At 41.1% G+C, this 16,499-nt stretch overlaps 2 protein-coding genes across 4 annotated transcripts; one reads left to right on the forward strand and one right to left on the reverse strand.

Annotated features, from left to right (window-relative positions):
- Positions 1-2,631: 2,631 nt before the first annotated feature.
- On the reverse strand, positions 2,632-10,047 carry LOC117304494 (EARP-interacting protein homolog). The gene is made up of 9 exons (XM_033788993.1): positions 9,986-10,047; positions 8,805-8,888; positions 7,986-8,118; positions 6,962-7,124; positions 5,902-6,001; positions 4,996-5,132; positions 4,249-4,416; positions 3,358-3,522; positions 2,632-2,956 (listed from the first exon to the last, which is right to left on the reverse strand). The coding sequence occupies exons 1-9, from the start codon at positions 10,025-10,027 to the stop codon at positions 2,782-2,784; spliced, it is 1,167 nt and encodes a 388-aa protein (XP_033644884.1). The 5' UTR covers positions 10,028-10,047; the 3' UTR covers positions 2,632-2,781.
- Positions 10,048-10,152: 105 nt separating this feature from the next.
- On the forward strand, positions 10,153-15,874 carry LOC117304303 (uncharacterized N-acetyltransferase C9.02c-like). Of its 3 annotated transcripts, none has more exons than XR_004520583.1 (5): positions 10,153-10,330; positions 13,124-13,227; positions 14,029-14,151; positions 14,520-14,673; positions 15,215-15,874. XR_004520583.1 is itself a non-coding variant. In XM_033788681.1 (5 exons), the coding sequence occupies exons 1-5, from the start codon at positions 10,325-10,327 to the stop codon at positions 15,256-15,258; spliced, it is 483 nt and encodes a 160-aa protein (XP_033644572.1). In that variant the 5' UTR covers positions 10,153-10,324; the 3' UTR covers positions 15,259-15,874. The 3 variants fall into 3 exon arrangements, 2 of the variants coding, with proteins under 2 accessions (XP_033644572.1, XP_033644571.1); XM_033788681.1 differs by lacking the exon at positions 13,124-13,227 and adding an exon at positions 13,280-13,435; XM_033788680.1 differs by lacking the exon at positions 10,153-10,330 and adding an exon at positions 11,935-12,058.
- Positions 15,875-16,499: the final 625 nt, after the last annotated feature.

Here is a 16,499-nt window from a genome sequence, read left to right on the forward strand (position 1 = left end):
TAGAGTATACCAACCCCCCCCCCCCCGCCCAGTTGCCGCCTTTGAGTCCCAAGTACGTGGGGTGATTATTTTGGGGAGTTTGTTGTGACAGTCTTAACCACCCCACCCCCCCCCCCCCCAAGAAGAAATACCTGTAATCGGATAGAAGATTGAAGCCCCCCCCCCCCCCTAATCTCATATGATATTGGCCTCATTGTTTGTTGTATACGGAACTTTTAGAGGGGGGGGGTACATAGTTTAATTTTATGAAGAAGAAAAAAATCCACCATGAACCAAAATCATATGCTACATAAATCAACCCCGACTCAATACTACAGTGTTTTGGTTTGGTTTATGATTGAATAAAATGACAGATACTTCTAAGACACTATGGTATAACAAATAAAGCACAAAGCGTTTTGAGAAAAAAATACAATGGATAATGGGACCATTTAAAATATTTGCTTGTCGAGCCTAACTTCCAGTAGTGTACGTCGTAAAACCACAGAGCAAGGACAAAGAAAACATACATCTCACAATACGTCTCCCCTTCACAAGAAAAAGTTTGCACTTAATCCCCAGAAGTAAACTTCAAACACCGAATGAGATAATATCAAGGTCCCCCGTTCAGTGCAAACGATAGCTCCAGCCCGGTCCAAGACCCCGCTACGATTGCCCCGCGATGTTCTTCAAAGAATCTACGGCTTGTCAGTGGAGAGAAGGAACCTGCGTACTTATTAGGAGTTGATGAAGCCGCTGCGCTGGGTTCGCGATCCGTAAATAGTTGGGATAGTTGGGAGAGCGTAAAGGCCAACTAAACAACTTGGAAGTCCGTGACCATGCTCATTGGTTTCTGTCCTCCATTGGTTTTCACTGGCCGTCAGTGAGTAGCACGTCATGAATTTTACATAAGGAATTTGCCAGTTGCACAATGCACAGACGAAAGTAAACTTTGTTGAGCTCGGGAGTTCGGGAGTTCGGGAGAGTTCGGTAGCTAGGTCAAGTCATCGGTATAGAGAGTGATGGAGTGAGATTTATGATAGCCATAGAGGTACCTCCATGTGACAACATTATAAAACCAAATGGGGACGGGGATGGGAGGGGGGGTGATGGTACATAACGTTTCATAATAATCTAATCTAAATGCACCACTTGGTCCATGGGGGGGGGGGGGTAATTCTTGATCCGAGTTATCTGAACTTTCTTGGGAGGGAGTCTTCTGCTTTGGAAGAAAATGCTTGAACAAAGAACTTGTTTCTTTGGGGGGGGGGGGGTAGGAGTAAGTTTCTGGGAGATTGAACTAAGAGGAAGTTAAGAGGGTTCATATACGTTGGGGTGGGGTATATGGGGAAGGGTGGGTGTAGGGGGTATGGTAAAAGGGCATATGGGCAAAGGGCGGGGTTTGGGAAAGGGGTATGGAAATGGAGGTATGGGAAAGGGGGTATGTATTATAGGAAAGGGGTGGGGCATGGTAAGGGAAAAAGGAGTGCGTGAAAGAGGCACATGGGAAAGTAGGTGTGGTAAACGTGGGCTTGGGAAAGGGGTGGGGTATGGGAAAGGGGGGTATGGGAAAGGGGGGTATGGGAAAGAGGGGTTTGGGAAATGGGGGTTTAGGGAAAGGGAGTGTGGGAAATGGTTCGGAATAGGGGTGTGTGGGAAAGGGGTGGGGCATGGTAAAGGGGGGTATGGGAAAGGGGGTGCGGGAAGGATGGTAAAGGGGTATGTGGAAAAGGGGGGGGGGTGGTTTGGGAAATGGTGGTTTAGGGAAAGGGTGTGTGGGAAATGGAGTATGGGCAAGGGTGTAAGGAAAAGGGGGGTGGTATGGGAAAGAGGGTTTGGGGAAGGGGGATTGAAAAAGGGGGATTGAAAAAGGGGGATTGAAAAGGGATGGGTGTTAATGCTCAACAAACAGGACCAGGAATCTGCCACAGGAGGGAGGGGGAATGGTGTTTTGACACTTTAAACCTAATACAACCTTACTGCTATTTTGAAATGACGATAATGGAATTACAAACAAACAAATAGGACTACAAACAAACAAACAAACTGTCTGCTATTATGTACATGTACATAGTTTATTAATATTTACAATCGATATTCAGTATGTACAAAAATTAACATATACTTTAAGAGGTCAAAATCACATAATAGAAATAAATGACAAGATTTAAACTACAATGACCTTGCAACAATGAATCAATATTTAAAGATCTTTACTTGTGTACGATATGGGCAAACAAAGACATCATTATGAGTTATGGAAAAACGGAATGTCAAAAAGGGTCTCAAACTTGGATCCCAATTGTTGAAAAAAATTCATTTCTACATTTCAGTAACCCACGAAACAAATTCGCACACTTTAAAGGATTCCGATACCTTTAGAAGATCAGGTTTTGGCTATGATATGAATCCCTGTTCACTGTGAATGAAGATGTATGTAATATAATTTACCTGTAGAAATAGCAGCTTCATCTGTTGTCAAGTTTTTGAGGAAAAAGGTGAGAATCACAAAGCAATGTTCTCAGGCGAGTCATGTCAACCCGTTGTACATGCTAACAATTTTTGGGAAATTGTTTTACTCATTTCTCAAAAACTATAGCACCTCAGCAGGTAATATTTTAAGGGAAGCTTTCTACTATTATTATCTTTCAATCCTTGTAAGTTTCATGTAAACTTGTGGAAGTTTGTGTTTTGTGCTGCACAAAAAGTACCCAAATCCTTTAACAGGGCCCAATGTTCAAATACCCACGAGACTTGCACAGTCTACCCGGGCCTAGGTATCGTGCTTCAATATTTCCCAACTCATAATAATATCTTGTACTTTTCGGCTTTTGGGACCCTATTAATGACGAGTCTGCCATCGTAGCTCAGGGAGGCAAAGAGCCAGGGGTCTACTGTCGACCACTCCGCTGCGTAGACGCTGTCTTCGTGTTCCTCATAGGTGGCGATCAGACCATCTTTGACCGGCTCTTTGGGTCTACAGGAGAAGGAGGAAAATATTACACTGATTAGTTTCTTACAATCTGTAGCTCTTTGGATCTAGAGAAGTACAGAACAAATTTCCACTGAAACTTGTTTTCCCAGCAGTAAACCGCTAAGCAAAATTGTCTATGAAATTAGGCCCATGCTCTCAAATTTTGGGGTCGCATGTTCAAATCCCCCAAGCACCCTATGAACATGATCTGGGCCTAATTTCATAAAGACTGTAAGCACAAAAACTTGCTTAGCAGAACAAAACTTTTGCGTTGCAAAAATAGGTTACCAGCCAGAACACCATACAGTTACCATTGCTGTTAATTGTACCTCGGTCATTTCTTGCTTAGCCAAGAAAGTTGCTAAGCAGCTGTATGAAATCAGGTCCAGACCAAACATACTTACTTGATCTCTGTCTCTTCCTCTTTATCACTGTCATCCTCTTCATCATCAAGATGGCCGAATGGCTCGGAGGAGATTGATGATGCATTGGTCAAGATGACTCGACTGTCACTGCTGGAGGTCAGTACAAGCTGGTCATGGAACTGGTTGTATCGCACACTCCACACCCTTTGGGAAAAGATAGATAGATAAAACAGATCCGCAGTTAATAATAATAACAATAATAGGTAAGACTCATAAAGCGAATTATTCAATGATACAATGCCCTGCTAAAGAATGCTACAAACTGGGTAGTTTATGGGCGAGAAGACAACAGATCAGTTTTAATTTAGACTTGAAAGTGTAGGGTGAGTTGATGTTGATTTGGTAGGGAGTTCCAGCATCGGGGACCAGCAACTAGGAAGGACGGGTCCCCTACCCTTTTGTAAGTGCGAGGGATTATCAGATTACGGCTGGAGTGAAGGCCACTCCAGCCAGGTTTGTTGAGGTTTATAGACTCTGTATTGTACTGTGGAAGCTTCTTCGAGAGTGCTTTTATGCATTTTAACTGATGATTTGAAGGTGATGCGTTGTGGTTTATACTGTATACTTAAAATAAAAAAAGGCATTCCCTTAAGGTGATCCCTCTACTACCGCTTCCCAGGTTGTATCTTAAACTTGGGTGTAATGTTTGGCTAAAAGTAGTAACAGGTTGAATGGCTTCTGACTGGCAATTCGAACAAAGACATTGACAAAATTAGGAAACCGTGGTTCAGTGGAAATTTTGTCCGGATTTTGGGCAATCGGAAAACTTGCCGACCCCACACCTCGATGACATAACCACCAGAACGTGAATTCGATGCTCTTAACCACTAAGCCACGACACCCCACTATTTACAGACAGTGTGAACCTACCAATGGGAATGATCTGTTAGCGTAAGGACAGCCGACTCCGTGTTCCGTACATCCCAAAACTTCACCTTGCAGTCGTCACCGCAGCTCGCCAGATAGTACTGCTTGTTGGGGTTAAAGTCTAAATCACGTACCAACTGACCGTGGGCGTTCTCTATAGTGTAGCATTGCCTGGATGGGTGACAAACAGATGAGAAGAATTAAACCAAAATTTATTTATTTCTCCTATGCGCAACATGTACAAAGCTGAGCCTTTACATAGTTTTGATATCGCTTTTCCTCGAGTTGGCGACACGATGACGTCAATGCATCAAGCCCAATAAGTGAGCCTGGTTTAATTTCATAGATCAATTTTCAATAGACCAACAGTCCAATTTCATAGGGCACAAAAAGTAACACAACCGCAACAATATCATGCTTACTAGAATATAAAGGTTACTTACCAAAATACTATGTCACATGTATCATGTGAGACCATTATCCTGCTGATTTTTGCTACACAGAAAATTGTTGAGTAATTTTTTCTGCTTAAGCAGATTTATGAAACTGGGCCCTATTACGTTACCAGGGCCCAATTTCATAAAGCTGCTAAGCAAAAAATACTGCTTGACAGACAGGCACCAGCCACAACAATGCGAACTTAATGTGACTTGGGCTAGTAACATGGAACTGCTAAGCAATACTATTCTGCTCTTAGCAAGTTTTTGTGCTTACAGTCTCTATGAAATTGGGCCCAGTACTGTTACTTACTTCATTGTTCTTAAGTCCCATCCTCTGATTGTTGAGTCATTTGCTGTGGCCACCTGTGTGTTGTTATGATGAGGGTTCCAGCGACCCGCTGAGAACTTGGGGTGACCTCTGCTCTCGAGGGCAACGGAGGACGACACCTGTTCAATGAGAACCCAAAACGAGTGTTTAATCGCCGACTTGTAATAATTAACGAAAGGCTAGGAAAGATACCACTACGCCAACCCAACTGCCCCAATAAGCCAATTGCGTGTGAGATTTGACTACTGTCTGGTACAATGACGTGCTTGATCACAAGTTACCACTTAAATTTGAATTCCTCAGAAATGCCTCGGGCTATCGAAACAGTTGCTATGTCACATGAATCGGGTCAAGCTTTTGCATAGCTACTTAAGAGACAGTGATCACCAATACACAATTCTGAATGGATGTGTATGACACAATGGTGACAGGGTTTGCTCATCTGGAGGTTGCTAGGCAAAGGCTTGCTCGAACCATTTGACATAGCAGCTGTCTCTACAGTCTGAGGAATTCAAATGTAAGTGGGTAACCTGTGACTAAGCAAGTTATTGTATCAGACATTAGTCAAATCTAATTTGCAAAAGGCTAATAGACCCCTTGCAATACGCGCAGCGTACTCACATGTGCCTATCCTGGGTGTCATTTTGGGTGTCAACACCGTAAACAAACATGCACTGAAGAGAGTTGACACCCAAAATTACGCGCATTGTTCGGAGGCGTGTCTGTATTGTGTAGGAAATCAATAGCTCCCACTTGCATAATGCATAACGCTACAGGTATGCTGAGGTCACGCGCACGTTTTCACGCACAGAGAACAGCTATTGTCCAATGATCTGCCTCCTTTTTGAGAGTGTGGCATCATATGCAATTGGGATATTAGTTCTGTACCTTTGCCTCACTGTCGCTAGATTCTATGTCCCACTGAGCAAGATGGCTGTCTGAGATGGATACAGCCTTCGTCCCATCACCCTGCGGCTCCCATAGAATACTGCAAAAAAAAAAAAAATCCAGAACCATTTATATGATTTACATGTAGTTAAAGTCAAAACAATGCCTAGTATATAACAACCACCAGGCCTAGCGCTTAAGTTTAGCAGCCAAGCATGTGATCAATTTACATGCAAATAAGGAATTTGAGTAAATTTTGATGTCTACAGAGTGCTGTATTATGGGCCAAATTTCATAAAGCTGCTTAAGCAGAAATTTTGATTAAAAAATTTCTGCTGAGCAAAAATTACCATAATACTAGTAGTCAGAGATGGGAAATGGTATTTTGGCTAGTAAACTTATTCCAGTTAGCATAATTTTGATGTGCTTAGCTACTTCTAAGGCAGGGTTAAGGGATGAGGTTTGAGGGAATCAACAGCTGCATGGCCACATTTCATAGAGCTGCTTAAGCAAAAAATAACTATTGCTAAACAATATTCTGCTAATCAAAACATGACTATGATGCCAGTCACAGATGGTAAGTGTTGAATGGTATTTTGGCTAGTAACCTTATTCAAGATGGTAAGTAAATATGGTAAGCAAATATTTTGAGCTTAGCCGCTTTTAATGCTTTAACAGCTCTCTGACCCTATTAGCATCAACAAATTTTCACCTCCAAATTCAGCTGTTGTTTTTAATAATAGACCGATCCATTAAGCTCTGCCCCATTGCATATTGACCAATCACGACTCTGATTGCGCCCCAAAAGTCTGACAAATAAAGTCCGACATGCGTGAGCGTTTGCTTCGGGCGCACGGCAGAGTTGTGTGGAATGGCATTGGAGAGCCTGTTCTTGCTCACACGTGTGCCATCGGCGGAGCCTAATGGATCGGTCTATTGCGCTTGCCTTGGGTACAAGTTCAGGGCTTCGGATGAGAGGACGGAGCCTGAGGCAAAATCCAAAGCCGAAGCCGATGTTTTGAACAGGGCCTTAGAAATTGGGCCAAGGTCTTACTAGTACCTGATCATGTTACCCATGTCCCGGTTGTCAAACCGACAGAGAACCTCCAGCGATCTTGCATAAGAGCTGGAATCATCTTGGATTGCAGGGTCCTTGTCTGAAGGGTCAGAGTCCGAAGGAATACGCCACAGAGCAGCTTGAGTCTCAATCTTACTGTTGACAACTGCGGAAAAAAGACATAACTCTGAAGGAGCGTCTCAAAAGTCAGGCATACTCTTCCCACAATAAGAAAACTCTAGTAAGCCTAGCGGACAGCCAAAATATTCTGCTGGCATTTTGAAAATTCCAATGGAGTTCTCCGGCAGTCCGATAGATGGATTGCACATAGCGTCATTGACCGCCTTATTTTATGTAAAACAATGGAAAAGTGCAAGCGTGTACGCGCTGCGCACAACTCTCGGCCAATGATAGCCTTTGGTCATTGATGTCATGTGCAATCCATCTAGGACAGGTTCATTTACACCTGCTCCTGGAATATTTAACCCATCCAACCGTAGCGTTTCACAAACTTTACACAGTTCAGCTCACAACCATAATCTGAAGCCCATGGTAAAATGAATGTTGTATGCATTCACAATGCAATTGCCCCGAACCATCTGACATAATAATATCAAAGTCTTATATAGCGCACGTATCTACCAAACAAGGTACTCAAGGCGTTGAGTATTACAAACTTTAAGAAAGATAAGTTATTGAAGTGATGAATTATGAGACCAAATTAAGTAGCACCTTATAAGAGTTTACAAGGTGCTATGGCGCTTTAGCAGCCACAGCCAGGAACAACGGAGTGAACTCCTTCTCTTTTTCGATAAGCGCACTGGGTTCTTTAACATGCGTTACACAATACATGGGCCAACGGCTTTACGTCCTATCCGAAGGACGAAGCAATGGTTATAACAACTAACTCTATAGTCTGAGGAATTTAAATTTAAGCACTAACTGTTGACTGAACAAGCTATTGCACCAGACATTATTCAAATCTAACTTGCGAATCGATGATTGACCCTGTGATGAAATGACTTACTTTTATTGAAGCATGTCGTCAGGATGTTTTTATTCGCTGGGTTTGAGCTGATGTGCCAAATCTCTCCGTCTTTGTGGAGGAACACCGTCTTATTCAAGATATTATTATCATCATCAAAGTCAAGAAGATGAACCTACAATAAAATGGGGAAAGCAAATAATAGTAACTTGGTCTTATATAACGCATTTTACAATAACCGTATCAAGTGCCCTGGTCATTGGACCAAAAACATTCCTTTAGTCTTTCTCAGCTCCTTTGGAAGTATACAGCCCTGGGCAACCGTGGTGCTTCAAAAGCTTTTCATCCACAATATTAACCTCTACCCTTCCAGGTGGCGCTCCAAAGGATTTTTTATTCACAATATCAACCTCTACCCTCACAGGTACCCATTTATACCCTTGGGTGAAGAGAAGCAACTTTATAGTATGAAGAATCTTGCTCATAGGACACAAGTGTCATGACTGGGGTTCGAACCAACACTCCGGTGTTGGCAGATCAGGGCCCAACTTCATGGCTCTGCTAATCGCAGAATTTTGCGCTTACGATCACCATTCTCCGCTTGCACGGCAAGCGCTGAATTTTTGCACTAGCCGTGTAAGCGTAGAATGCCTAGTAACGTGGAGTACGCAAGCGCATGAGCCAAAACTCCCCGCTAACCCTTGAAATACGCTTGCTATTAGCACAGAATTTCCTGCTTCTGTAAGCGACGATTGTTTGATTATGGTAAAAAGAGCCATAAAGTTGGGCCCAGATTGTCAATGCAGGAAGGGGCGGAGATTAGGCTCCCCTGCTTGATTTTAAAAAGATTCTCATTCTGACCTGATTCTCATTTTTGAGTGACTGAGTCCCAACGAGGAAGCGGATCACCTCAGACTCGGCTACCTGAGGAGCTAGCGCCCTCGCCTGAAATAGAAAGTGATAAAATGAAACGTACGTTGTAGAATTATAATGATGAATACCACATTACCAGGGTGGGGTTTGGGGTAGGGTTTGAGGTGGGGTTTGGGGTGGGTTTTGGGTTGGGCTTGGGGAGCTGAGAGGTGGAGGTTTGGCCTAGCTGCTACGTACTGCTGAACTTTGTCATTAAAGAAAGGGCCTGTGTTGTTAGGTTCAATGCAAACCTGTGTGCTGTACATGGAATTATGAACTCTCCCCAACCAAGTAACTGCATGCGCTCCCTTCTTACGTATAATGGAGAGCCTACGCGCACATGCTGTATCTTGGTGCGAATTTGAATTCCAAGCAAACAGGCTATGATCTTGACGACTCTTTGATGACTCAGCCCCTTTCTCAAAAACAAAATATGGAAGTCAAAAAATAACGCTAACAAAGTAATATTGGTTTGGCTTAATTTTGCTAGCGAATCGGGAGTGGGTGTGTCCTACTCCTAGTATGAGGCCATGGTTTCGCTTACTTCTAGAAACTATTAAGGCACGGGGGAACCTTATACTTAATTATAGTTTCTAGAAGTAGGTTTTGCTTTCATTGATTGGACGTAGGTAGGATCTAGACCTAACCTAAACCTGGCTTAATCGCGATTCCGCAATCTGATAAAATGGCAATGCCTTGTTTTTGCGGCATTCTCGCAATCTCGGGATTTCAGCAAACTCCAAATCAGCCAGGCAGAGATTGGCGAAAGGTCTATAATTTATAATAAATAAGTAATCCAAGTAATCCTACAACTACTCTCTGTCATTATGGTAAGCAGTTAAAGGCCATGTGTGAAGGAAGGGTTTTGGATGGGGAAAATTGGAGCAGAAAAGTTTCCGTATGGCGCCACCACTTTTTCATTCGAAATAAAATAATATAGTATCTAATTTACCTGATTGATATATCCCTTTTTGTAAAAATGAGTGAAAAAGTGGTGGCGCCATACGGAAAGTTATCCTTTTTATTTAGAAAGGAGAGCATAAAGGTGTTCAAATTAAACATCATCAAACATTAATTGTAACTCTTCCATTTATTTCTAGATTATTTGTGTTCCAATCAAGCAAACCTACCTGGAACTCAAGCCCGTAGATTACAGGTGCATCGTCTTCCATGATGACTGACTGACTGTGAGATGTAGTGTGTTCGGAGGATGGAAGAGCGCATCCAGCACACTGGCAGGAAACAGTCGTTACTTGTTAGCTGATGTTCGTCAATGGAGGGCGGTATAATCATTTAATGGAGACTACTTTTTCAAGTTAGTTTGTGGGGTTGTTTTCTCAGAAAAAGGTCCTTTCCCATAGCTTTGTTGTTCCTTCTGGACAAACATGACAAAAGTTCCTCCGTCCCGTGGGGTCAAAAAGGGATATGACACCGGCAACTTCTCCTCAAACTTCGAAATCGAAACATAAATGAAGGTAAACATGCTAAACTTCGAAACGTATTAATAGTAATAATAAAATAAATGAATAAAACTTCTAAGAATGTTAAAAATGTAAGTGACATTATGAAGTTAATGTCACTTTTTTTGATAATGATATTAATTAAATAATAGCATCCACCTGAACAGACAGGACCACCAGTTTCTATCAACTAGTAAAATAGGAAACCAGAAAGTTTAACATTTTTCCCAGCTTCATAACTTCATAATGTCACTTACATTTTTAACATTCTAGCCCAGCACTAAGTGCAATTGTTTTCATAATCTCAGATGCGCCGGTTTAAGTGTGACAAAGTGCTAAAAACAGCGATGCTTGTTTCCGTCCACAACTTTGTTATGTCCGAAATAATACATTTCTCTTTATAACATGTACCCCTAGTAAAGAAATCATTCAAGTTAATAGATGTAACAAGTTGTATTGACTTGTCAATTCATAAAAATCTTCACCTGAAACAGTTACCCATAAACTCCACGAGGGAGGTGGATTAAGAACTTTCCCTCCACATGAGTTATGTCCGAAATAGAAGTTATGTCCGAAACGTGTCCAATGGAAGAATAAACATTTTTGGGCAAGTTATAACATTGAAACTATGACACTTCTTATTTTGTGTATTAAAGAATGATAATTAAAAACATATAGAACCATTAGTAAGTTTATAAACGTTTTACTCCAAAATATACTGAAAAACCCATTTCGGACATAACTGTTATGCCCAGAATTCACTTAATGCTTTTTTTTTATGACTTAAACTTATTTTGTATGTGGGTGGGGCGAATATTTAATGTACTTCATCAATTCAACTAACTAAATATGATAAATTTCAAAGTTATGTCTATAATATAATGATATGACTGAAAGAAAGAGATCCCACATCATGATTTACAATTATTTATGTACCAAGCCATCAGTTAAATACAAAAAAGGTGTCTCATAGTGTCTTGTCCATGTAAAACTATGTAATGTCTACAAAGAGTTATGTCCGAAATGTCCACATTGTCCAAAGTTATGTCCGAAATTGTGCACCCAAAGAAATATGTATCTTTTAAACCAAATACACTCTAAACTTCAATGATTGTATGAATGATCAGTAGGTTAGTATGTGTAAACACAAGCATTGATATGAGACAAGGACAATTTGTTGTTCAGTTACACTTCAAAATATGTGCGCTTGTCATGAAAAAACACTCTGAAATTCACGCAGATAGCCATAATTTTTTTCTAAAACAGCCATATGGTACGTATTTCGGCAAAAATGTTGCAGAGCATATTTGTAACAAGGTGTTAAAAACATTAGCAGTTAACATTAAAGAGGTTTTTCAAAATGGTCTTATTGTTTTGTATATTTACTGCTCACTGTTTACAAGTTGTTGAGCTTAAAGTATTGTTTGTTAAATATTCAAAATAGTTGTAGCCCCGACATTATCAAATTAATAAATTAGAACAATTGGACTATTTGACTGAGTTGGAATGATTATTCTTAATCTATTTTGAGTTATTTGCAAATATGCTGGTGGTGTCTGCATCTGTGCAGTGTGCGTTATTAATAGCTTTATCCATGGCATACTTAAAATGTAGTAAAACTCACATCTTGATTTGAGCTGTTTGGAGGCAGTGCCAGTGGCCACCCTCCCCAAAAAATGTCTCAATTTATTCGGAGAATTACTTCTTGTGAAGTCCATGCAGCTTGGGTCATTGGTTATGAAGGTAGTACATTTAACTTTAATAAGTTTGACTTTTTTTGTTTTGCTAGCGCCGTCTTTCTTTTTTTAGTTGACTAAGCAGGCATGTTGTATAGAATAGGTTCCTCTTTATTTGATGCGTTTGTGAGTAGGTGACATCCACACTTAGCAAGCCCATGGGGGACGGGGCCAAATGGATTACTTTGACCAAAGCGGCAAAGGTTAAACCGAGGCCCATTGGTTTGCTACTTGTGACAATGGCCAACAGATGCTGTTTCCATATATGGAACCCTCCATATTGTAGATAGCATTATCAGACTCAGCCCCACAGCGGCCCATTGTTAGCCGGTACGTTGTGAGCTATGTTGTGGGGTGTCGTGGCTGAGTGGATAAGAGCACCGAACTCAAGCTCTGGTGCTTTTGGTCAGCAGAGTGTGGGTTCGAATCCCAGTCGTGACATTTGTGTCCCTGAGCAAGACACTTAACTACAATTGCTTCTCTCCACCCAGGGGTAAATGGGTACCTGTGAGGGCAGCTAGATGGTTCTTGTGATTGGTTTAGCCGAGTAGCGCATATATTGCACACAGGCTGTATACTCCCCAGGGAGCTGAGACGGTTTAAGGAATGATTAAAGGCCCAGTGACAGTGACCAGGGGTAATAACGTCTGAAGCGTTTTGAGACACCCCCTCGGGCATGAAAAGCGCTATATAAAAACAGTCTATTACAATAAGGCATCGGCAAGTCCATGATGTTGGTAGAAAATGCATCAGCTCATTTGGGTAAGAAAGTCCAGCTCCTAGATAGTCTTGAAATCAAGGCGGTAATACACCAATCCATTAGGTTTCGCCCACAGTGCACGTGTGAGCAAGAACACTATGTCGGACTTAATAGTGTCGTACTTTTGGTTGTGCAATGGGTTGTGATCGGTCAATACTCAATGGGGCAGAGCTTGATGGATTAGGCTATTGTTAATGGAAATTTACTCTTCTTCGATCAAATGAACGAGGAAAACAAAGCATGGAATTTTTTTCTTGTCATATTTTACTTACAGCACTTTTTATGTCTTTTGTTTTGGTTTTACATGTGCAGCATTTCCAACTGGGGAGAAACCACTGAAAGAAACGTATGTTTTCAGACACAAGTCTGCCCCAGAGTTATTCTGGGGTTTATTTGAGAATGATCGATTAGTTGGTGTAAGTATGTTTCCCTTCAATGTTAAACCTGTAATTAGTCCAACTTTTACAGGTCAAATCTCAAGTCTTTGAGGACAAGAATCCAATCAAACGCCTCAAGTCTTTAACGACACTGGACACCTATGGTAACTGTCAAAGACCAGTCCTCTCACTTGGTGTATCTCAACATGCTCAAAATAACAAACCTATGAAACTGGTCGTTGAAGTGGTGAGTACATGTAGATAACAATGGAAGAAAACACACCCTTCTCACACGAAAATTTGCGCTTTCAGATGCTTGATTTTGAGGTCTCAAAATCAATGTCAAATACTTTAGTGGAAAATTACTTCTTTCTCAAAAACTACGTTACTTCAGAGGGAGCCATTTCTCACAATATTTTATACTATCAACAGCTCTCCATTGATTGTTAATTCCCAAGTTGTTCATTCGAGTCTATGAGGGCAAGTCTTTAGGCCAGTATGAAATCTTTCTGGGAAAATTCCTCTAGGCTAATCAAACAATTTTTTTAAGGAGAAGTCTCAAAATGAATTCTCAAGTCTTCAGAGGCAGGTTTCAACTATAGTCTCCAGTTTCAAATCAAGAGAAAATCTCAAGTTTTCTAGATATTTCAAAAATGGTGTGAATAGCACAGAATTTATGTCCGAGTCTAAGACTTCAGTCCCCGACTCTGTGTCCGACCCCCCTCCCCACCTAACCGTAGCCCAAATTCAACAACTTTCTAATGAGTACATTCGAGTTTTTCAGCCACCCCCCTCTCCCCACGTAATTTTTTTCCTGAATCTTCTTTGATTCATCTTCAGAACTTAAGTGCTACGAGGTCATCAGAAGTTCACATAACAAACTATTCCAATAACAGTCATGAACCTGAGGGTGCCCTTGTTTGCGTGCGGACTCTATGTGTTCACCAAGACTTCAGGAATAAGGTAAGGTTTTATGAAAGCACTTTCCAAAAAATTAGTCCAGGATAAGTTTTGGAGAGGTTTATCAGCAAATGGCACAAATTTGGCCAGTTATCCCTGCAAGCTCTATGTGTCAGTGTCAGTTAAAATGTTTTTTGAAACACTTTCTTCAAGATTCTCCAGGATAAGTTGAGGAAAAGTTTATCCACAAATGGCACAAACTGATTAGCCAGTTTATCGACAAAATGTTGTCAGTAGTGACCCAAGATAAATTTGTGGGTGTGTCCCCCCCAAACAAAAAGGATTCCTTATATTCGCTGTCATTATACAGTTCTTTGAAATGTCTTTACCAAAAAACTCCCCATTTATTTTATCCATTTTGTGAACTGCAGGGTGTAGCCACCAAACTTTTGAAGCATTTCATCCAATATGTTCAAGAGAATGTGAAGAACGTCAGAAAAATGGGCCTAATTTGCCATGACAACCTCATACCGATGTATGTAAAACTTGGATTCCAATGTAGAGGTCTCTCAGAGATGCCTGGAGGTATGTTTGTAGGTTCAATTAGTCAATAAATTGATCGACCGATCAATCAATCAATCAGTCAATCAATCAGTCAGTCAGTCAGTCAGTCAGTCAATCAATCAATCAAACAATCAATCAATCAATGTAACTTTTTAGTCTTCTTTGTTCCTGTAAATTCTGTATATTATTTTGTTTATGAATAAAGTGTCTGCTTTGAAAAGTAAAAAAGTCAATCAATTAATCAGTAAATAAATTAATCAGTCAGTCAATCAATCAATCGATCAATCAATCAATCAATCAACAAATCAATCAATCAATCAATCAATCAATCAATCTTGCACCATATCCTAAAAGCCGTTGGCTCATGAATTTTCACACTCCACTCCACAATCATGTAGTAATTGCATCCACACAGTACACAGTCAACCCTCCTACTGTCTGACCATTCATTATCATCTAGAAGGTGCCTGGGATTTTGTTAAAATCTACTTTTCTCGAATGTCCACTTTGCCAAGCTGTGTGCATTTTATTTCCTTTCTCTTAAAATGTTTTGTACACACAGACCCACCATGGTACTATATGGAGAGAAGTATCGGAGGAAACTAGCTTTTGGTTTTAAGGAGGACTGATGTTTCCGAAGTGACTCATCTACTACTAAGAGTGTAGACTTGTGGACAAGTCGTTAATGGTCTGCCACGCTGAGATAGGCGAGTTGTGGCTGTGCTCTCACGAGATCACTGCTCTTGCGCGAACTGCTGGTTGCCGACTTCTACATTAAATGGGACTGTAGTCGTGTGAGCAGTAGTCTCGCGGGGCCAGCAGTCTCGGAGAATACCGCGGGAATCGCGGGGAGATTCGGAATGCTATCACCGCGACAGACATTTAACGACTTGTCCACAAGTCTACTAATAGTGCAGAGCAGTGTCGCAGAAAAAGTGGTCTTGCCAGAGCAGTTATTAGTCTTGAAGAGTTGAGTGTTATATAAACTATCACCAAGAACATGTAATGACTTGTCTGCAGCTGCAAAGGGTTGATAAGAATATTAAGGCTTATGGGAGATCGTCTCAGTGGAGGTCTCACCCCTCAATGTGAAAATGGAATATTCCAGGGCTATTTTTAGAAACTAAGCAAGGATATCAAATCCGCCTATAAGATTTGTTAGACTTAAGAAAACTGGATTTTGTGAACTTTCAATAAAAGTACTAAATTATATTTTATGAAACTAGGTGTTCTGTTGTGCTAATTGTGGTTTTGTCTGCTACTTATCAGTCTGAATGTCAACAATTGAACAAAAACACACATTCTCAAATGTGCATCCCTGTGGAGACGGTATGTTTGACCAAAACTCCAGAGCGGAAATGACTAGCAAACGGGGATTCTCTGAATGCTCTCCAACAGCCTCTCTAACGGGATGTATGTGCTTTTGTTTTACTTTTGTATGTCCCTGCCCCCACCCCCACCCCCACCCCCACCCCCACCCCCGGACCCCACCCCCACCCCACTTTCATAATAAATACAAGCTCTGTTTTAAAATTTCTTTTATCCATCCCCATGTCATGAAACAGGTCTCGGAGGTCAGGACATAACCGTGTATACTAACCTCTGAGACCTGGTAATTAGACAAAACTTTCATAATGCAAGTTCGCTTTTGAAAATATCTTTGCCATAATACATCAGAAAAAATTTATCTGGTGAATACTATCACATCAGAATATCTTATAAAAGTAAAATTGTGTAGTAGGACCGTTGAAAAGGGAACGGAAAATTAGCCAGAAAGGGGAAAGTCCCCTTTAAAAAATATCCCCCACCTTGCCCCGCCTACACACCCAACCGGCGCCGTCTTTATG

The sequence above is a fragment of the Asterias rubens genome, chromosome 21 (genome assembly GCF_902459465.1).
Source record: "Asterias rubens chromosome 21, eAstRub1.3, whole genome shotgun sequence".
NCBI lineage: Eukaryota > Metazoa > Echinodermata > Asteroidea > Forcipulatida > Asteriidae > Asterias > Asterias rubens.